General features: G+C 47.8%; 1 protein-coding gene and 1 non-coding gene across 2 annotated transcripts; one reads left to right on the plus strand and one right to left on the minus strand.

Annotated features, from left to right (window-relative positions):
* The first annotated feature begins 8,009 nt into the window (after window positions 1–8,009).
* LOC119434888 (probable RNA polymerase II nuclear localization protein SLC7A6OS) lies at window positions 8,010–21,121 on the plus strand. Its single transcript, XM_037701926.2, has 3 exons — window positions 8,010–8,286; window positions 8,408–8,556; window positions 20,771–21,121. Exons 1-3 carry the CDS (start codon window positions 8,274–8,276, stop codon window positions 21,104–21,106), a joined length of 498 nt encoding a protein of 165 aa, XP_037557854.1. The 5' UTR covers window positions 8,010–8,273; the 3' UTR covers window positions 21,107–21,121.
* Window positions 17,999–18,073, minus strand: Trnas-gga (transfer RNA serine (anticodon GGA)). Its single transcript has one exon. It is a non-coding gene; the product is annotated as a tRNA-Ser (tRNA).
* Window positions 21,122–22,883: the final 1,762 nt, after the last annotated feature.

Consider the following 22,883-nt stretch of genomic DNA (forward strand, 5'->3'; position numbering starts at 1 on the left):
TAGACTTGAAGCGGGTAGAAATAACCAAACAGAGGTTATCTGATTGGTGGATAAAATCAAGACAGGGGTGAAATTTCACCCACCACAAGTACAAAATATGTTAATAGTCATGGCTAGGTGGCGTATGCCACCGCCCGGTTTAAAGGGTTCAGCCTCATCCATCCATCCAACGTAGGGCACACATAGAATAAAGAACCAACTTGCACATGCCACACCCACACCAACACGCTTGCACTTATGGCTTAACCCTACTGTGCAAAGCAACGGGGTTGATTTTTCCAAAGCATTGGGGTTTAGGGACAGTGGAGGCAAAATAGACTTTAAGCGGGTAGAAATAACCAAACGGAGGTTATCTGATTGGTGGCTAAAACCAAAGCAAAGTGAAATTTCACCCTCCTCAAAGTACAAAATATGTTAATAGTCACGGCTAGGTGGCGTGTGCCACTGCCCGATTTAAAGGGTTCAGCCTCATCTATCCATCCAACGTCGGCCACGACGGCAGCGCAGTCGCAGTGCAAGGGCGCTGCGTGGAATGCAATCATCCGCGCGCGCAACCCAACATGCAATGAGAAAAAAAAAAAAAAAAACACTTTGTAATATACATTCTCGCTCGTGCATGGTGGCAAATGTTGATGGAGTAGCTATGCTAGCTCCTTAGGAATTGAAAGGCGCCAAGGTAACAATCCGATTGAGCGCGCGTCGATGCATGCTACATTCTAGCTTGCTGTAGCCGATTTACCACCGCTGACACCTTATCGAACGCAAAGCAAGACAATTCCCAGTGGTAACTCGGAAGGAAGCAAGCATTTTTTTAAGGCGGAAGCCTTTAATGACTCATTGTCAAGGTCATCTGCCGTTAGCAAAAACTGTCACAGCTTTTCGGCCACCTGATTGGTCCCCTCTGTGTCATGACGTCACTGTCGCTAGGCGCAGGTGTGCGCCTCCTGATTGGCTCGCGTGCGTGACGTCCCTGTCGTCAAGTGCGGGTGTCGGGGTGGTTCGGCGCCGCGCGGTTATTTCTTCGTCGTTGCTACAGTTGCTATAACAACGGCGCCTGCTTGCCTATCCGTTTTGTCGTCTGCTCCACTCATGCCCCGACTACAGTACGCTGTACCCTGACGCCTGTAGCGCGCATAGCTGGCATAGCACCACCATGGAAGACGTGTCTTCCTCCATGTGATCCACAAACGGCGCTGCAACAGTTCCAGGTGGCCACCAACTACTTTAACAGACACTTTAACAGGCAATGGTGTCAGGCTTCCGCCGTTTCACACTTTAGTCTCGACAAAGTGGCTTCCGATTTTTTGACTAACTGTTTACGCAAAGAACTCATTTTTTAAGAGTGGCTCAAAATCCGTTTAAAACAAACGATTCTCAGTCATCGATGATGCTTTAATTTGCTACGCGACGCACCTGAGCTGGTGCTTTTTTTTTTCATGAGAAAAAAATATTTAAATTATTCACAAACAATTCAAAGAGAATGTTGTCAGCCTTAAGTTATTCCCTGCTAAGTGACGCGCCTGAGCTTACGTGCTTCTTCTTTTCACGGGAAGACGCACTAGTCTTTGTTTGCCCTTCATGTAGAAGTGCAAACGGGTGACCAAAAAGAATTTTATAACCTGGTTGGTAAGGCTGGGGCTATGCGGTGCACAGCCCAGTATGACGCCGTTTTTGTGCAGGCAGGAGACAAGCTCTTCCAAGCTTTCACTGTGCAGTTCGTTGTAACTGAACCAAGTCGAAAAAAGTGGTTTCAAGGGCATCTATACTAATGAGAAGAGCTTCTCCGAAGGGTAAATGAGGCCCTCATTGTCGCAGAACTTGGTGACCATCGCCACCTGTTCATCCATGGCTTCGTCGGCAGAAACAAGGAGCTCGTCAGTTATAGGCGCCGACTACGGGGGGCTCCGGGGCACGAGCCCCCTCCGGAGTTTTCCCCCCGGCGATGCTGAAGACCCCCCCCCCCCCCGGTCCTAAAATGTCATTACCACAGTCCTGTTACCCGAATCGTTCATGGTTTCTTTTAAGTTGCCTCTACCTTTTCCCTTTAAATGTTATTGATGGCTAAAAGCTAACGACATCATTGTTGACGCGGACGTGCACGGCTTTTATTCATACTTTCGCTTTATTTCTGAAAATCCTCATAATAGGATAGAATTAATAGGATAACAGGATTGATAATAATAGGATTTTCACCCCCCAACTTGAAAGCAAATATTTTTTTATTAATCCCACCGAAAAGCAATCGCGTTCAGCGCTGGTTCCGAACGCGCTCCACTGCGAACTTTCCCGCGCAGCGTATTTTGCGCGTCGCACCTATATATATATATATATATATATATATATATATATATATATATATATATAAAAGTCGGTTACAACTTCAAAAGACAGGAGAGGCGCCCCGCCCTGATCACTGAAGCGCAGCAGCCGATTGCCACTGCGAGTAACGAAATAGTCCCGCTGACGCGAAACGGCCCAGCTCGAAGCGCGGGCTGCCAAGTCCTCTCTCGGCGGGGTCACTGGCCATGCACGGCTCATGACCGCAGTCTAGAGTGCACGTCCATTGGTGTATGCTCGTGTGCATCCGCCTTTGAGGGGCAAATGCCGCTGCCTTCTAAAGTTGTACACTGCTATAGAGGGCGACAGGAGGCGATCGCGGAGGTTTACGGCGGATTTTATACTCGTAGTTGGAAAAATTAGATAAAATGGCCCGGTCCATTGTAAGGCTCGTCAAAATTTAGGCAAACACCTAGGGATTCTCAATAAAGGTGTCTTCTGAAATATGGTGTACGTCGCTACATTGCTTCAATGCTAATAAACAGGTTTACAAGGAAGGTGAATTTTGGAGCTTTGTAAGCGTTGCAGCTTGTCAGCACATGGGGCACGACCAGCACGCTGGAATGGGCGAAATGCGCGGCCCTCACACGAGTCTGTACGTTGGTTATATCGTCTATATGAATGGTAGTAACATTTACTCACTAATTAAAATAACAAACATCGTGCAATGCACGGACCATGTAAACCTGTAAATATCCCGCTGGATGACCACGAGCGGTCGCGGCCCCCCCCAATGATTACCAACAAATGGATACGGCACGCGGGCCGCGTAAGCGTCAACCGGGCACAGTCATTCGCAGCTGCGGCAGTGCTAGATGAGAAGAAGCTTGCTCTCCTCCCCGTGGGAGCATTTGATCACGTGAACTCCAACTAACCCGAATATTGAGCGCGTGGGAAGATAATGTCCATCAAGCCGCCATCCTTTCGGGCTCAGCGTTACGGGCTTTTTCTTTTACGGACTTTATACGGAATATCACGGCGAAGACGACAGCGAAAATTTGCCTGGAGTGTGGTTACAATTGCTGTCACAATAAAAGGAGAAATAGAAAGCAGGCGTCGAGCTCGCTTCTACCGCGACTGCGGACGTTGCAATGTGCACCGGCTACAAACACAGGATGAGCACCAACGACAAAACCAACAGTGGGCACCTCGCTTATCGGTACTTCGCCAGAACCCGTCTGACGCTGAAAAGGATGCGTAGTTTCCACCGTATACAAGCACCAGCGGAAACGTAACACTATAGGCGCGCGGGGAGACGGCGCACGCGAAGGGACCAGCCATCTCGTATGGCCCAAGCTTGAACTCGGCGCCGATTAACTCCAAAATAAAGCGCGTGACCCGTGTATGTATATGGCACAGGCAGGAAAAGTAGGAGTTGAGGACCCGTGTGTTCTAGCTGCTAGGCGAAAGAAGACTCCACGCTGCTATCAAGAAGGTTACTCAGCTCACGTGTTTCCATCAACGAGTGTCATGTACCGCCAGAGGTTCTATGAAGTACTTGACACAGTGCTGTCTTCGTTAAGCCCAAACCGCATTCACGCGATGTTGTGCGCGACGGCGACGAGCGACGGCTTCGAGCGACGAAACGGGCCGTCGTGCGAACAGATCGCTCGGTCTTTTCGCTCAATCGCTCGGTTCTAGAAATCTAGAATTCGTCGCTCGTCGCCCGGAAGTGCTATGAGCGACTAGCCAATAGCGCGAAGACGGAACTGGATATACATCAGTCAAGCACTACCGATTGTCGCACGGAACGAGCAAACAACTAGATATTGATACGTGCAAGGATAATAACGTAGTGCAAGACCTTCAGAAATATTTAAGCTGCTCTTTGCACTAAAACACATCAACTTAAATTAATAAAGCAAGCGTCACGCCAGTTTCAGGGAGTATTTGCTGCCCTCATATCGGCAACACCGGGGAGACGTCGCTCGAAGTCGTCGCTCGCATGCGGTACGACTTGTAGGCGACGAGCGACCGCGACAGCCATCTCCATCGCGTCGCTTGTCGCTGTCGCGCGCAAGATCGCGTGAATGCAACAACAGGTATCCACCTGATATGTGGCACCATAAGTCCCACATTGAGCAGCTTGCCATAGGGAAGGAAGACGAAGCATATATAACATAGTTCTACGGTGACGACCTTGAACAAGGACGCCTGATTTTGCACAGAAATATGCTGATTGACATTTTAAGCAAGCAAAGGTCGGCATCATTGCACACATTTGGGGACGTCGTGCACATGTTTACGGGGGGCAAGGGCGAACACCGGCGAAACCTTTCGCCGAAAATGGCCAAGCCAAAAAAAAAAAAAATGCGTTGGCCATACCGGTCTCGTCGATCACATCCGAGAGGTCCTTTGCTTGCCTTCGGCGACTGAAAATGTACTTGCGGTCGACGACTGGACAAGCCCGTTTGAACCATCTGGCAATTTTGCACGCCCACAAAGAACTCTCCAGCAAAATCAATTTGAAGAAGGTTGCGAACGACTTCATTTCCTGATCAAATGCCCGAACGAACACTGTTTCAATGATGGTGAAATCATCGCATCAGACAACGAATTGATGCCTTTATAGGAGAGAGAAAGGCACCAACTTACAAGTCAAGACCACCTGGTTTAGAAGACAACGCAAAAGGTTATATACAAAGGAACGAAAATGGGGTACATAACAGCGCAAGCAGAGTGAGGTCATTTGGGTAAGAAAAGACGCGTGGTCGCGCTATTTGTAGAACTCCCCAGTCCATGCTGTGCATTTTCCTTATTAATTTTTATTCGTCATATGCTGCATTTGCCGCTCAATAACACAATCCACGCTGTTACTATATTTGCTATCGAGTCCTATCGCGCTTTTGAGATATCGCTGTCTTATTTATTTATTTGTTAATGTGTTTATTTATTTGGGCACCTGATAATTTTTACTCTATAATCCTGCATTCTGCCTCCGAAAAATAAACAAAACCAGTGGCATAAGAATGCTTTGACAAGTAATGTAACTATGGCGTTATGGAATCACATTACACTTAGGCTAATAATTCTAGTCATAAGTTGCGTTCAGAAATTGGTATATATCGTTTAATTTTTATATATGTTATCTCTTATCTTCTCAATAACTGACCTTTTGTCAGGAAAAGATTTCTTGATTGTATCTTTTGTATGAAAACTTTTACAAGGCGTTACATTGCTTTTCAGGGCAATCATGGTCGGGGAGCATCGCGGATTCAAATTAAAGGACAGACTGGTGGGCTAGTTGGTATGGCATTATTTACGCAGTAGCGCAGAAGAACACGAACGGCGAAAGCAGACGAGACACTGCAGCGCTGAGTGTTTGTCGCTTAAGGCAGTCTGTGTCAGTTAACCTTGCTGGGTTGATTTGTTTGTGTGTCTTCCTTCTCCCTTCCTTTTGTGCGGTGATATATATATCTGCTGTCGCGACATAAACACTCAGTTGTTAGTTAGCGCTGTGTTCCGTCTGTTTCTTTCGCCGTCCGTGTGCTTCTGCGCTACTGTGTAAATAAAGCATTGCGGACTTCTTTACCTGTGAGAAGCTTCATCAACCTTCCCACTATCCAGTAGTGCGTCCACTTCATGGTTTGCATCCTCACTGCTGAGGAGAAATGTCAGATCGCCCTCATAAAAGTTGCAACTGCCCCAGCTTTGGCCAAATCGTAGAAACTAAGGCAGTTCAAGGTGGGCTAAATTGGGCAGCAGTACGATAGTAGCATCCAGGCATGAAACAATGTTTTCGCGCCATGAGTACACATATATACTTGCTGCAGCACAAAAAGAAACGAGCGTTAACTTCCCACAGGTCAGGGCGGGCGGCGTCACTGAAGCAGCAGAGCCGGCGCGACTCGCATCGGGCGACGTGTAAACGACAGCGCGCGTCCCCTTGCGGCTCCTTGCCGGCGGCTTCAATGCGCCCCGTAGGCGTTGCCTGCCGCTCGCCACACTTCCCCATTCTAGCCAGCGTAGCCACTGCCCAACATGGAGGAAGGAAAAAAAACCCGACCACGACCTACTGTACTTCTGACCTGACCAGCGAGCAGAACGCCAGCGCTCCTGTTCTAGCTCATATTTCTGCCACTGTGAGCCTTATGGCGCTACCAGTTAATCCACCTGCGCCGCACTTTTGCTGTCGTCTGCTCGCGCCAAGCCGCGTCTATTTGCGTGGGTATGCACTTTGTACGACAATGAAAATGAGCAGAATCAACAATGTCTTACTGCTGCGTGCCTTTATGTAAATCACGACAAGATAAGGCGCCTGGCATAAGCTTTATATTGAGTTCGTGGCTTACGCACGTGCGTGAAAAAAGAAAAGAAAAAAGAATCAAGGCATACAGTTACTAGAAAAGATGATGCTGCCCTTGTGTTATTTGGTGTGCCGAAAATGCAGCTACGTGCATTAAATTTTTGTCCTATGAATAACAAGATGTACCATACATTTATTTTCACTTCGTGGCATTTCCTGAATTCCTCCGCCGCCAGTGTCAAATTTGCATTGCGAGTATGCGATGCATGGGTTGCACGAAATACTTTTTCAACAAACATTCACGCAAATAAGTTATGCCACAGAAAAAGAACTGTATTACCATTGGCGGCTTATCGCGTACGTTTGTATTAGTTAATTATTCGTGTCTTTCAACGGCCCGACAACCCGACAATCAAGTTCAGCTTGGAATGGACTGGAAAAACTTTATTTAGGTCCTGCAGGACCCGCTTAGTGCGTAGCGGGCGTCTCCGAACCATCTAGGATTTACTTTAGATGGTTTTAGGTCAGAATCTAACGTTGGCAATGTATTGAACGCAAGATGCATTGCTTTCAATACTTCTATCCATTGTAGCCTAGGTACAAGTGCGGCGTCTGCTGTACAAGGAGCGAGCCGCATGTAATCAGCCAAGTGGAACGAGGTCGAATTTTTATGTAGTAAATAAACGATCCTCGGTCGCACACATTACCCGTGTTGCAAAGCCTGTCACAGAACGACATTTAAGTCATTAATCAGGTACAAGCCCCCCCCCCCCCCCCCCCCCCCCCGAGAAATTCTTGGCTACGGGCCTGGTGGAAAGCTATAACTATAGGTCCCATGCTCTACCATCCTAGCTGCGACTGCAGGTGGGTTGCCGTACCCGAGACAGGAGTTCTGTGTATACGTGCATAAGGTAGATGCTAAAGCGTATGCGCTATTGCCGGATTAAAAAGAAAAGAAAATTCAGCTGCCCTCCAAGCCACCGCTCAAAATAATATGTACACGAGAAGGCTCTACTGAAGAGCACATAATAAGGTTCGCTGAGTTCGTGCACGACAAATACGCCCATTGCTCACTTGCACGGTCAAAAAAAAAAAGAAAAAAGAAAAAAAACAGAAACGTGCGCAGCAGTAGTTATTTGCTGATAACCAAAAGTGGACCAGTTTTGGTGCAGTTGCTTCTTTTGTAAATAAGCGCTATGAAATGTTCGCTGAAGTGCATATAAACATTCTCACTATGACAAGCATTACGATACATCAAGATTGAAACACGTTGCGCGAGTGGAGCACTTGTACAGCGCGTTCGCGTGTGCTGTAACCATGCGCCCGTCGATGCTCGGGAGGGTAGGGTGCCTCGATGCCAGGAGGGGTAACTCGAGCGCCCCGTTGCGGCGAAGTCTGGAACGAGAAGCGGCGCAGGCGGCTCGATACAGGTTTGCTGGTTACAGAAGCCAACGACGGAAGCATGGATGCGTCCGAGCGCGCGCGTGCGGAATCGTGATAGACGACGATAAATGACGTGAAATCGCGTTCTTTGAGCGCGTACGAGTGCGACTGAAATGACCTTTAACCACTTTGACGTCCGAGCGCGTGCGTCCGAGATGATGTTCGAAAACGACGAAGGACGTGGTCTCGCGGAGCGCGTGAAGCGCGTGGTTTTCTAACCGCGTTCTATCGGACACCCAGTGCGGCCATGGCTGAGACAGGTGAGTGGCGCAACTTTTTTGGTATTCGTCGCCGTTTCTGTGTTGCTTTGCAGTAGAGATGCGCGATATTGGAAGCGAATTTCTCTACGACAGCTTGCCATTTTGCTTCTTCCCTCAACAGTGACGACGACGGCAGTTAGGATTAAGCGTAAAGCGGACGAGAATCCTTCGGATGCGATTGTGCTCGCAACGAAAAGAGCAAGAACCAGCAGTGAGGACGAGTCGGGCGAGAATTTCACATTTCAGTACGCCGGCACCGTCGATACCCTTGTAAGTGGACCAATATACAATTATCTGCTTCTCTGCCACATGCACGCAATATTTAGGCGGCGCGACGGGCGGACCGCGCTGCTCACACGCGCCGCGATGCGATGGTGTGGGCCGTCACGTCGCGGTGTGGATTAGATAATGTGTAAGATATTGGCAGTGGCTAATCTCCCGGCCCCGGAGAACTTCTGCAACGAATTTCTGCCGGCACTCACCTCCTATTTGCTCTTGGAAGGTTAGGGTATGATCTGTTAGGTTAGGTTATGTTATGTTAGATTAGGTAAAGTTAGGTTATGTGATGTTAGGTTAGGGCGCACCTGCAGGCCGTTTTTCCCCGGCAGTTTGTCATGTGACTTCCGAGCGCCAATAGGAGGTGAGCGTCAGGAGAAATGCTCCTGGGAGAATAGACTCACCCTAAGATATTTAAGACATGTCTAATATATGGAAGAATATTCTAGTGCGATGCAACCGTTTCTTTATTTCATTGGTGCAACCATATTGAAATCGCGAAAAGAAGCTTTAGCAAATAACCGTTGCTACCCGATTGAGTAATGCGTTGACTCAAGGCACTGAGCATGATAAGCAGCACGTCATCCAGTTTACTCGCCGAAATTCGAGACCGCTGTTCCGATAAAAAAAGTTGTCGCAGTTTCACCTGAAAGGCGAAGCATCAATTGCGATAGCAAATTTGTAGAGAGCTATACGGAGTAATGATATTAGCTTTATCAGCTGTATAAACTTGGACATGCAGCAGCACCGGCAACACGCAGAACTATTGTCGACGCCGTCGGCGTTTTGCCCGCGTTCGCTCAAAATGCGTGCGGCGTTGGTGACTGTTGCCGGAGCGTCTGATATAAATAGGCACTTAGTGCCGCAGCTAAACGTCGCCTCCCTTCCCTCCCCCCTCTCCCCCATGGCCTTTCGCGCGTCGGAAGAAGGCGCGTTTGCTCTACATAATTGGTGATTGTAAAGGAGGAAAGAGACGCCTACTTCTGCAGCCCTTAATGGAGCACGGCGCAGAACGCGCGTTTGTTCTCCGCCGTGCGTTCACTCCCCGTGAAAGCGCGCGCCCCTCGCTCCCTTTCACTCGCACATACAGCGTTCGGCGCGCGGCGACAATTTCATCTCCATTGACGTCATACGGAACCTCACGGCGACGGCGACGCCGACGGCTGAAATCTGCTTTTGAGTGTCCATATAATTGCTATCGCAATAAAACAAACACAAACGAAGGATAAAGCTTCGGTAACAAAGCATTGTACTAAATGCCGCGCTGTACACCCGTAAAAAATAAAACTTGCCACAAGTGCTAGATCTGGTTTTTATCGCCAGTGAAAAAGCGTACCACATCGCCTTCTTCGCTAGCGTTGTTACTAGGGGAGTGCGAGTAGTAGTCAGTTTTCGAGACCGAATTGAATAGCGAATAATGTACTGCGTTCTTACCATTAATAGCAAGCAATCTTCACATCCTAGTATTCACAACATTGGAAAGTTGTCATTACACTGCATGTCATAAAACATGTTTTATTAAAAAATTTGGAGGACGCTTAAGCTTCGCATTTAAGAGTGGAACGCGATAGCGTTATCGGGCCCTGTTCGTTCACATAACATTTTTCTTTGTGAGTAGGCTTCACTGCAACACACAACGTGGGAAAGCCAGCTTACAAAGACCAAGCTTTCACTGATCCCCTTAAAGTTGGCTTCACTTTTAAACATAATGCATTGCTGGGAAGACATTTTTCCAGGGGCAATATAAGCCGTCTTATAATAAAATGTGAAGGCCCTAGGACATTTTTTAATTATTGTTTGATGCTGTCCCGAGGTGCGCGCGTGGCCAAAATGCATTAGGCAGGCTTTTAAAAGCCCGTTTATAGTCTATAGTCCGACGTTATCGGCACGCGGGCCAGCGTCGTTCGCGGCCACTCACGCTACGCCGGTTGCGCTGCGCCAACCGAGATGCACCATAGAATTTCTTTCTCTATGCTTCAATGCGCGCGCCGTCGGCTGCTATATCTTCTGAGTATGCGCAGAAAGATCCCCAACCAGCGCGCCGCTTTGAACGGCTGTCTGCGACCGCCGGCGGAGCGGCGTTCATCTCGCGGCACTTGCCGCAGAATTGGATCTCGAAGAACCAATTTCGTGCGGCACGCCGCAAAACCCCCGATTCCAGCCGCTTTTGCCGCGCGCGGCGTGGCGCGTTGCCGCTTGCGGCATGATGCGCGCGTTTTTGCCGCTAGCGTTTATAGTTCGACGTAACGCGCGCACGCTACGTCACGTTGGCGAAAACGACTTCCTCGCACCGGCGCAGCCAACGTAACTGGCGGCTTCCGACGCGCCCCGACGGGACCGGCGCCGAAATGGAGGGATCGCTCCTAGACCGATTTTTTTCTTTTTTTTTTTTTTTGGTTGCCGCGTGCCGCGGATGAAGGAGACCATTGAGAGCTGCCCGCTTCCGTGACGTGCGCGCGGGAAACCGGTGAAATGCGTACCTGCCCAACCGCTTGTTTCGTACTCGCGTCCGGTGTCAGCCGGAAACTCGTTTCGCACTGTCGTCTGCACGCGCTCACGGATAGTTCGAGAAGGGGGGAGGAGTCTAGCTGCGTAATGGCACGTACACACTAGCGGCAAAACTAAAGTCCCTATATGAGAAAAGTACCGCGATCTACTCTTTCCTCCGCCGCGTCCTCTCCTAAAGTGCTTGCTTTTTTCTTTACTTTTTGCTTGCGAAAGCCAAGTCGACGGTAGCGCACCTAGAAAGTCCACGTTGAAGCTTTCAGGCCGGGCGCGCGTCGCCGCCGGCGACTGCGGCTGCGCAGAGGACTTTCAACATGGCTCTGAGGCGGAAAAAAAGAAAATATAAAGAAGTGAAAAGCGCGCGCTATCATCGTCCAATCGGAGATACAGGAGAGAGAGAAGCGGCGTTTATCAAAGGATGGCGGTACTTTTCTTATATAGGGGCTTTAGGCAAAACGCGCGCGGCGCGCCGCCGGCGGCAAAACGCAGCAGCGGCAGGGCGACCACACCAACCGGCGGCGCGCCGCTGCGGCAATCACGTGACAGACTAGACTCTCTCCCCCCTTCTCGAACTATCCGTCAGCTCGGTCCGGGAGCTGATGTTGGCGCTGAGCCGTGCTCCCTCAAGGGCTGCAGAAGATAGCGCCAACCTTTCCCTTTCCCTCAAGAACCACTTATCATCGGGAGCTGATGCGTGCAGATGATATTGCGAAACGAGTTTCCTGCTAACAGCGGACGCGAGTATGAAACGAGCGGTCGGGCGGGTCCGCATTTCACCAGTTTCCCGCGCGCACGTCACGGAAGCGGCCGCTCTCATTGGTCTCCTTCATCCGCGGCACGCGGCAAACCGCAAAAAATCGGTCCAGGAGCGATCCCTGCCGCGGCAAGAAAAACCTGTTTCGCGGCTGCTTTCGCGGCGCGCGTCTTGCCGCTAGTGTGTACGCGGCTTAAACGGCCCTACCGAGAACGTTAGCGCTATCTGGGTGTTCTAGCTAAAGTCCCTATATAGTGACTTTAGTTCCAGCAAGTAACCTACCCTGGCGCCTTCAGTCAGCTGAGGCGTTGCACTGCTGAGTACGATATCGTGGGATCGAATCCCGGCAGCGGCGGCCGCATTTCGATGGAGGCGAAATGCAAGAACGCCCGTGTGCGTGCGTTGTATAGCACGTTAAAGAACCCCAGATGGTCAAAATTAATCCGGAGCCCTCCACTACGGCGTGCCTCATAATCAGAACTGGTTTTGGCACTTAAAGCTCCAGAAAGAAGAACCCTGGCGCGCCGCTGTTGTATGGTAGGAATGCTGGAAAAGGGGTTTGTGTTGGAGTTTCCTCGTAACAGAATTATATTTTCTCGTACATTCAAATTACTATCCAACGCTATCATGTCTGCAGGTTGTGGTTAAGTCGTACTTTACAATTTTCTGACGAATATTACTTTGAGAAATTTAATTTTGTTCACTAACGCCTTGCGCCACGCGGAGGGACTGCGCGGTCGAGGTGGTTCGGGGGTCATTTTTTGGGCTGGGCAACGCCCCCGACGACGCCGACACCGACACTGGATTTTCTGCGACACAGGGCTCTTAACGTTATCAGTGACGTTATCGCGTCAAAACTTCGTTCATTAAAAGCACAAAAGAATTAAAGTAGTTTGTCAACTCAGGGCTCATAAGGGTATATGCGGTCATGCATTATCAGAATGTGCTAGTTCAGATGAGGTGTTTCAATTTGTACGAAGAAGACAAGAAAACATGCAAAAGCAAGAAAAAATAGGAATAATAAAAAAGATGGCCTTCTCGGCCATTTATTTCCTATGTATACCTTCCCAGCCAAATGGAAACGGGTGCGATCTATGGCGATGGTAAAACGAAAAAAGGACTTCTTTTTCTTTAGCTTGGATGGTCGCATCAGAGGGTTCCACTATTGTATAAAGTATGTTGCAATGAAGCCTATTAATATTTAGTCCAATAAGATGACACAGGTGCTGCACCTATAGATAGTACCAAACGATGCTCACTGCCGAATAGCATGTCAAAACATTTTATTGCTAGCGATCGTGTTTACGGGAAAAGTCTGTCTGAGCAACGCAGCATGCTGTCCACTATTGCATCTACTGTGGATGCGATGAAAGTTATTGCATTTTTGCTTTAATTTTGTTTAATCGTGTAGAGTGAATGACCTAAAGTATTCAAAACTATTCGGATTTTCAAAAAGCAATGATTTGATTTGTTATTTGAAATTTTTGAATACTTGCACATAGTTGTTAGTGTTGAGGACGTGGATTTGAAAATCAACTTCCTTATTTCTCCGTGGGTTTTGATGAAATTTGGTGCAAATGTTTAGAATGTGTCCCTGGTACTTCCATAAACGTTTTAGAGTGATACCTTGAGCACATGTTGTTGAGCAGAATTTTTCTCTCTTGAACTTTCTGGAGGGCCTGGGGAGCTTAAAAACACGATGGAACGCTTGTTGAGTATTGACTGCATAGCTAAATGAGTGCTGAAATTCGTGACAGTCTTGCTTGCTTTTTTTTTTCGCAACACAAATTTTTGGAGTGTCATTTTTTACGCTACATTCGCATCAAAGAACACTTTCGGGTTGAACGAATAGCCACATCATAAATTTATAAAAAAGTCAATATAAAAACGCCAGATCTACTGTCACGACCTGCACTGTAGCCCAAGGAACGTCACAAAAAAAGTCAAAATAGGCTAAACGGTAAGAAAGAAATCAGCTCCAAAAACTGAGCTGTAAGGCCAAAAAAAAAAAAAATCGGTAGAGAACTTTGCGACTCATTTTTCTTGCCTTACCTAGCGACAGGCCAATGACGCGCCAGATGCATGCGTCATCCGCCCAGGGGGTGAATCTTCCTATACCTCCCATTGGTTCTCCAGTAGCAGACGCTCAGTCGACGCTAGCGCCAAGGCGCACTTCAGTTAGGCCCTAGCGGACGGATGATGGTACTATGGTGGCGAAAAAAAAAGAAAAAAAAAGAAAAGCGGCGCGATTATTTTTAAATAGCAATGATTTGATTTGCTATGATTTGATTTGCCTCCCCCTTTCGCTATGGCACTTTTCTTCCTTTTTTATGATAACGTTGTTCCGCTCGTTTCTCCTTTCCTATCCCTCTCCCATGTTTCACCTCACCCTCCCCTCATGCCTCGCGCAATGCTTTTTTTTTTCTTTAGCTGTCCGCGGCGCTCTCTCTCTTTTTTTTTTTTTTTTATCGCGGGCGTTATCAGACGCACCGCCGTACCGAAGCGCGCGCTCCTCTCCTGTCCGGCCGTGCCGCACATTCGTGCTGTGTTCTCGTGCGCAGTAGATTCTTTTTGCGTTTTCATGCACGCAGTCGTGTTCATTATTACAATCAAGCAAGCATGTGCCCAAATTGCATTAAGAAACAATTCCACTTCCAACAGAACAGTTCTGTGGACTCACTTTATTGTGTTCGTTTGCGAAAACCAGAATTGGAGCAGACAGTGCAACACACTATAGAATACAACAAAACGCGGATGGTGTTCCATGTACGCACATGTAAAAAAACTTGTATTGTAATTGCTATAATGTCCAATGCGCAGAATAGCTTCTCACGGCCTGCTTCTCGCTCGGTCCATAAAATCCACCTCCGTGAAGTGCGCCGAGCATATTCTGCGGTTGACCTTGTCTCTGGCTAGGTCCATCCTTTCAGCGTAGGTTAAAAACGCTTCCATCCTGAAGAACAGTGAAGATCATAATTTATAACATCGCAGTTGGAACATACAAAACTGAGCTCGTTTCGCGTCGCGGCAGAGTACTAGCTGTGATATGTCAACCTTAATTCTCAGAAACTCATTTTTAAACAATGGCGACCAATTAGCTAGAAATAAGTGCAAAGCGCACACCTACACACGTGTTCCTTGCGATACGCACAGGTGGCACTATATTTACCACGAGCTTTTTTCGCTGCTTGTTGGCATAACGATTTACTGCATCGTTGTGGTGTTTTCAAATAAGCTAGCTGCTGCCTCACCACCGGACAGCCATGTACGACTGCGCACAATTACTATCACAAATAAAAACCGGGAAGTAAACTGCACAGTGCTCACCTGTTGTCTTTAGGGATGCGGTAGAATTTCACGTCGCATGGCTCACTTCGTCTTGATGTGTTCGCCCACCACTGAACCACACACGAACAGCGACAGCTGCGAGACATTGCGGGGAAAAGCCGACAAACGTGCAACGGTAGGGTACCACACTGCTAGCGCCGAAGGCGAAAACCGCAAATCTGTACGCATAATGGCAGAAAAAAAAAAGAAAAAAAAGTGCTGACGTTTTGGCCGTTATCAGCACGGCCGACGACGAGCGCGGACCTAGGGATGGTCGATGAATTATTTTATTCGATTAACGATTAATCGTTCATCGTTTTAGCCTTTAATCGATTAATCGCTTTCGATGCAGGGTTTTTCATCGATTAATCAATTCATCGAAATTTTTGCCGGGCACTTTCAAAAAGGCTGAAACGCAGTTATCTACTTTTGTAGGGCCCTGTTTCAATGTTTGAGAGGAGGAACCAAGTTTGAAACACAAGTGTATAAACGTTTGGTAAAGGTAATCTTTACCTTGATAAAGACTAGTGGCTTTTGACAAGATAAACAATATATGTTATCAAATGGCACTTAGTCCAGAATGAAAAAATTCGGCGGCCCTACCACCCCGTGAAGATGGTTAACCAGCGAAGCTGAAGCGTGCGGCCCCGGTATTTATCGCTGGGTTGATCCCTATAGGGTTCAATTAAAGTATTTCTCAATTATGAGGTTACACGCACGTTCGGCTGCGACGGAGAGAACGCCACTGACGTTATGCCCACAGTTCGCCGTTGCCGCTTGCGTTCCATGTCTTGAATTTGCTCGGCGGCGTTGTTAGCAGCATTCGCCCGCCACTGCCGCTTGCGATTCTTCTAAATTAAATTGCTTCAAAAATAAAATCTGTCCGTCACGTAAGACAATGATTGGCTCATACTCCGTTAAGCAATGGCTCATAGCGCCGTAAACTCGGCCTCCCCATTACGACGACAGAAGAGAAGTGAAATTCTACGCTGGAATGATTAGCGGCTACCCAGCCAGCTATGGAAGCATACGACGACGACGAACGAACGGGAGCAGTGGCACGAGCGCATGCCGAGGCAGCTCGAAGGGCGCCAACGAGCCAGGTGCGGAAGGATACGACGTCGCTCGAGCCAATGCTGATGATGATAATTTTGTGTACACAGGCGATTTCGCCTAGCCATATACGATTTCGCCTATACTAGGATACAAATTTAGAAACAGCAGTTGGCAAAAAATGTAGAGGGACCGCGCGGGGTTGTGTTACTCCGCCAGCCAATCACAGAAGCAAACGAAATCGTCGGCATGCGACGTTTTCAAAATGCCGTCATAGTTGATACGACTGTACTTGTCGTACTTGTACTTTCCACTATATAATAGTTAGGTGAAAACGAATAAAATTACGCGTTTATAATTTTATTTTTGTGGTTACCGCCTTATTTAGGTAAGAGGGAAACTTTGAAGTACGAACTATTTTCAGCCTCGTGGAGGAAAAGTGGCTGGCGGTTATGAGGGCGTGGGCGGGGCTTCACTGCAGACTTAAGTTGTACCGACTATAGACATATAAAGCTTCGTTTTAATAGGGTACATTGCACTACTGAATCCAAGTACAGTATAGTTAAAGAATTAAGAAAAATGGCAAAAGTGAAAGGTGAAGTCCAACTGAAATATGCAAGAAATTGCAGTGTACACAGGGGAAAAGAAAGTCAGTGGTTTAGGATTTTAAAGCACATAATCTTTTCTACAGAGCGAAGGAATGTCAATTGGCTTGCATGTTTGGGTGAAACCGACACCTACTTTGAATGGCACACGACCAGCATGCGAGAATATAGAAGGGGAAGCGCTCGGCTCGGCATCACTCTGGACTCGGAAAGACAGTCGACAGTCGCTCCACCCCAGCCGCACAGACACTGCTCGTGGGCCGCCATTCTAGTACGATTTCAAAATTCTCGTGCCGCTCCTGTCGAACTCTCGCAAACGATTAATCGAACAGGCCTAATCGATTAAGTCGATTAACTGAAAGGTGGACATCGATGACGATTAATCGTTTTGCGGGACACCTTTAATCGATTAATCGTTCATCGATATTACCAACCCTACGCGGACCGCGCCAGCCGCGCCGCCTATAGTTGAAGGCGAGAGAGAAACGACAAAGTTGAGAGAGGGTTGAAAAAAAAAAAGGAAAAACGATTTTGGTTTCGCATACATCGCATGGATGGCGCTGCAATTCGCGTAGACAAAAAAACCAGCGGAGTTTCCGAGGCCTGATCCGCCAGGTACTCCCCCGAAGCAAGCGAGGACGGCTGCGCGCGCGTTTGAGCGCTCGCGCGCGGCGACCCGTGTTTATTGGGCTCTCGGCGTATTCTTGCCTTCCTTCTGCACTGGGACAAGACACCACTGCACTATTGGACTTCGGCAAGGTGAGAAATCTTGTTTCACAGTCTACGACGTAATTAGGCTTACGGCACGGGACCGAGACTTAAGACGCAGTTAGCGAAAAACAGCTCGGCCGTTCTGGCGCAGTTAATTTGAGTTAATGAATCGTGCTGAGACATGTTTCCGACGCTTCCTAGGGGATTATTGTAACTTATTTCGGTTTTTGAGCCACACTGGCCGCACAGGGCGCAGTGTCAACGTTAGCGAGAACTAACTCGGCCGTGGTGCGTAGTCTAGTGCATCTTGCTAGGAGTAGTTTGTGCCGCTTTCTCTGACTCTAGACATTACGGAAAAGTAATTGTTACTTTCTGGGGTACTTAAAGGGAAACTGAGACATCCACCCAAATGTAGCAATTTGCTACAATGGAAACCCAACCGGGTTCCTCGAAAGAAAGCCTCGCAGTTAGAAGAAAAATTCGTCCTGGTCCGGGACTCGAACCCGGGACCACTGCCTTTCCGGGGCAGCCGCTCTACCATCTGAGCTAACCAGGCGGCTAGCAGATGGCAGGGCGAAGTCGAATTTGTCGACAACTCGAAGCAAAGGCAAGTGTATGACGTAATAGTTCAGCGGAAATCCGCTAGGTGGAGATAAGTAATTAAAGGTAAACTTCTTTCGAGGAACCCGGTTGGGTTTCCATTGTAGCAAATTGCTACATTTGGAAACATGTCTGTTTCCCTTTAATTACTTATCTCCACCTAGCGGATTTCCGCTGAACTATTACGTCATACACTTGCCTTTGCTTCGAGTTGTCGACAAATTCGACTTCGCCCTGCCATCTTCTAGCCGCCTGGTTAGCTCAGATGGTAGAGCGGCTGCCCCGGAAAGGCGGTGGTCCCGGGTTCGAGTCCCGGACCAGGACGAATTTTTCTTCAACTGCGAGGCTTTCTTTCGAGGAACCCGGTTGGGTTTCCATTGTAGCAAATTGCTACATTTGGGTGGATGTCTCAGTGTCCCTTTAATTACTTAACTCCACCTAGCGGATTTCCGCTGAACTATTACGTCATTTCTGGGGTACTTTTGAGACACGCTGGCCGCACAGCGCGCTGTGACGCAGTTAGCGATAAGCAGCTCGGCCGTGGTGATAAAGTTAGTTTGGCGTGTAATGAATCTTAGAGGGACAAGATTGTGACGTTTTTTGTGGCCCCGCAACAACATATACCTTATTTCGGCACTCACGCCTGTTGAAAACGCGATGGGCGATTGCCAAGAATGATAACATGGGGTGTGCTGCTGGCGCCGGCAGAGCGCGCGAAAGATAACGCCGACGAACATATCAGAAACTTGTAATTCGAAAATTCCGTCTTCTAAAGGACTGAAAAAGGGCATTGCACCCACGCATTTGTCTCGAGTGCAAATAGAAGGTATTCTGCGAACGTCTAGCATGGTCTGGCTGGGAGCCTCTGTTGCGTCCGTCTGTATGTAAAAGCGAATTGCTTTTGTTTGTAATGCCGCCCATACACCGCTTTCGCACGTTTCGCCTCTACACGCAGTATACCAGTCTAAATACCGAAATGACGCATGCTTGTAACATGCTGTTACCTGCTTGTAAATGTAACATGTTTGTAATTTACTTTTTTTCAGCTGGTTCCGTCCGGTGGAGCTTCATACGGGAACTTCCTACTGCTTACCTGGGGTCACAACGTTGAATGAACGCACAAAACGCGGAACGAGCTTATATATAGAGCAAAATAAATATTTCCACATTTCACAAAAGGTCTTGCGTCTACTCTGTGAAAATGCACGTGGCACAGATTCGATGAGACTTGACGAGATCGTTCGCAATCATTTTTACCAAATGCTAAACCGATTCCGCACGAAGAGGAAAAAAAAAAAAAAAAGGGGGGGGGGGGGGGGAGGGGGGCGCAGCCAACGTGCTAGCTTGCGTTCAAAATGCGCGCGCCGAGAACCGAAACCGGTAGTGATTTATGCCGACCGCATGGCGCGCTGCAGTCAATTCGGCCGCTGGGCTCTATGGGAGTGTCCCCTCTTGGGTTGATCAAACCAAGTGTAGTGCAGAACTCTGTGTCGGCATGAATATAGTTCCAGTGTTGTACCTGCAGCCTGCCTCATTGATTGTAGTCTCCAGTGCAATCAGTGAGGCATTGTTTTCTTTTGGTGGAATTGACCATGTTACTGAACGCTCTCAGCAGTCTTGCGAGTCATCTTCCATTGACAATGGCTGTGGCGCTTAGGATCAGAGAGCCACTAAGGCAGGAAAGCAGCTGCTAGGTGCTTTCCAGCTTGCACTTTTGTTTGATGCCTCACTTCTGCAGCCAGTGTAGCGATGCCTTTCCGGTAGTAATGCCTTTTCGCGCTTATCACGCTTTGTCAGTGGTCAGAGCGACGGTGCGCTTACATTATCAACGGGATCAGCCGGCCGTGAGCGGTGGATGATAAGACTAGTATAGAAGACATCGCTACAAAATACCGGCCCAGGTGTCTGTGCCAGCCAAAGGGGCCGTGAACGGAGCTCATGAGGAGGTTCTCTTTATGAAGGGTATGATGGATATTGTTACGAGACATCGTGAAAATATAACAGAGTTGGCGCTCGGTGTGCTTAGTCGCCCAGTCCGGGGTGCCGATACGCGAAATGCCTAGCCGCGGGCTCGAGGAGTCGACGCTCGATGAGCTTAGTCGCGCAGTCCGAGGTGCCGATGCGCGAGATGCCTAGCCGCGGGCTCAAGGAGCCGACGCTCGGTGTGCTTAGTCGCCCAACGTCTGGGGTGCCGATACGCGAAGTGCCTAGCTGCGGGCTCGAGGAGTCGCCGCTCGATGAGCTTAGTCGCACAGTCCGAGGTGCCGATGCGCGAAATGCCTAGCCGCGGGCTCGGAGTCGACGCTCGATGAGCTTAGTCGCGCAGTCCGAGGTGCCGATGCGCGAAATGCCTAGCCGCGGGCTCGAGGAGTCGACGCTCGGTGTGCTTGGTCGCGCAGTCACAAGTTACTGCTCTCAAGGGCAAATTGCGGTGGAAAGTGTGGGTCGTTAATAAGGTCGTTAATAACCGAAGCAGACGACCAAGTGTGTCGCACTGTCTTGTCATCGCATCACTGCAGCCACCGCTTGTATGTAGTTTCACTAGCAAGCGCCTGACTGTAGCAACGGCGATTTCTGTCGTGTTGCTTGGCGTCTTGCACAAATGGCCTGTCCATTGACACAATGTCACAACGTAGATCATGTGTTTGTGCAGGCTGATGTCGAGGCAGCAATTCAACAAGTAAAGGAAGCCAAGCGTCAGAGGACCAATCCTAAGATTCATTCGGTAGACATCCAGGCAAAACTGAGAGATGAACATCGTTCATCCAGCAAAGAGAATCGTCTACAGTTGCTGCTGAAACACCGTTCCATTCTGAAAGAAGTCTGCTCGAAAGAAATCACTGATGAAGACTTGGAGGCTCCACGTGGGTCAGCACACAGCTTGTTCCAACTTTACGACGTGTTCGCTGAAGACAAGGAGAAAGACGATGACACAAAAGAAAATGTAAGTTCATATGGTTGCATTGCCTCTAGTGTGCCGTGGACATAGATAGCTTAAAGGGACACTAAAGCAAAACACTAAATCAGTTCAAACTGATAAAGCCTTCTTTGATAACTCTCTTCTCATTAATTTTGACCTAATAGGTTGATAATTAGAAAAAAATGTCAAGGTTGCTCAGTTTTTTAATTTAATTTCGTGTGAAATCCCCAACGCCGGTATGTCACCGTGACATCATGGATTGCAAAATATTTTTTCATATGTAGGCCGTGCTGGCTCGGCAAAAGTTCCCGGAACTCGCCATGTTCAAACTTTGGCTGTCAACAGCCATGACATCACAGCTGGTGTGGGAACTTCAAGGAGGCCCGCCCATCTTTTGTTATTTCTTCTTTTCTGGCTTACCAAAGGCCTTATTGTGGTAGGAGTGGTGTTTTTTATTATATTGTAGAAGGGTAATTTACTGACACAGAACAAATAAATTTTCTCTTTAGTGTCCCTTTAAGTGAAATGTTTTACAATAACTCAATGTTAATGATGTTTCACGTAACTTTATTTTCACTCAGCGACAGTGATTTCCGTTGCTCCGCAACCGCGGGGACTAGGACTGCTAGGGTCGGAGAGACATGATACTTTTGAGGCACCCTTAAAGAATAGATGTTCTAAAAGAGCTGGACCTGGAACATAGTGTGGACCTTCTGCCACTGGTGTTTGATAATAGTGTCCACATGTGCCGCACTTGTGCTGTGGCATTCGCAAAAGGCATGATGGGTGGCCTCCTTTCCGTTTCTGGGTGCACTGACGCCTGTATTGTGGCGAAGCGCCTACAAGTAAATTGCAGTTTCATCTTTCTTTGGGCTGAGCCGCTCAACATAATGGTGCCTTTCTGTAGAGTGAAATTTTCCATAAGTAACTAAATTTTTGGCTTCAAATTGTAACTCTGCTCGAATGCTTATAGCACGTAGTATCAGTTGTGTGGCACGTAAGTAGCAGCAATGCGTAATAGTGGTATCACAAGTGCAATCTTGCATTTTTCATAAGAAAAATACGGTATAAAGAAATACAGTTAAACCCGATATATTGAATCTGAGGGGATCACAAAAAGTTTGATATATAGGTATTTCGATAAATAAAATAAAAATTGCATTGAAATATTTTTAAGGGGATTTTGCTGCTGTTCGTTCTACACAATAATTCGTCATGTGGGTGCGATATACCCGGGTTCGACTATATTTACTAGACAGTGTCATGCAAATGTCAGAAGTGTCAAGCAGGTTGCGTTACTGGAATTACAGGAACAGTACGCCAGCATTTGATATCAATGTTAGCAATGAGATCAATTTATTCAGATAATGCTGAGTACGCAAGAAATAAAATATTTAATGTTGCATTTCATGCAACATTCGGAGCACATATTTTTCTACAAAAGGTGCACAAAATTTCATATGTCATTAAGTACAGGTAACAAGAGCTGAAAATGTAACTAGTATGTGGCAGCAGCCACAAATTATTACTGAACCGTATCATGTTACTGAGTGAGCATCTGCGCATGTTCTGACTTCAGTGCTTTTTGCACGTCAGTCACTGTGCTGCTGTGTGATCCCTCGTGATCTTGCCTTGCGACTTTTACCCTTCCTTTACACAGTGAATACAGACATGATTTCCATCATTAAATAATACGAGCCATTACTGTGTCAAAATTGCTTGTCGATGCTCAGTATAATTTTAAATGCAGCAGTGGCATAGCTATTGAAGGAACAGAAATCGTACACTACAGCCTGCACGAACTGAAACAAGTTTCAATTGATGAGTGTTTTATCTTAACCCACTT

The sequence above is a fragment of the Dermacentor silvarum genome, unplaced genomic scaffold, assembly GCF_013339745.2.
Source record: "Dermacentor silvarum isolate Dsil-2018 unplaced genomic scaffold, BIME_Dsil_1.4 Seq3089, whole genome shotgun sequence".
Taxonomy (NCBI): Eukaryota; Metazoa; Arthropoda; class Arachnida; order Ixodida; family Ixodidae; genus Dermacentor; species Dermacentor silvarum.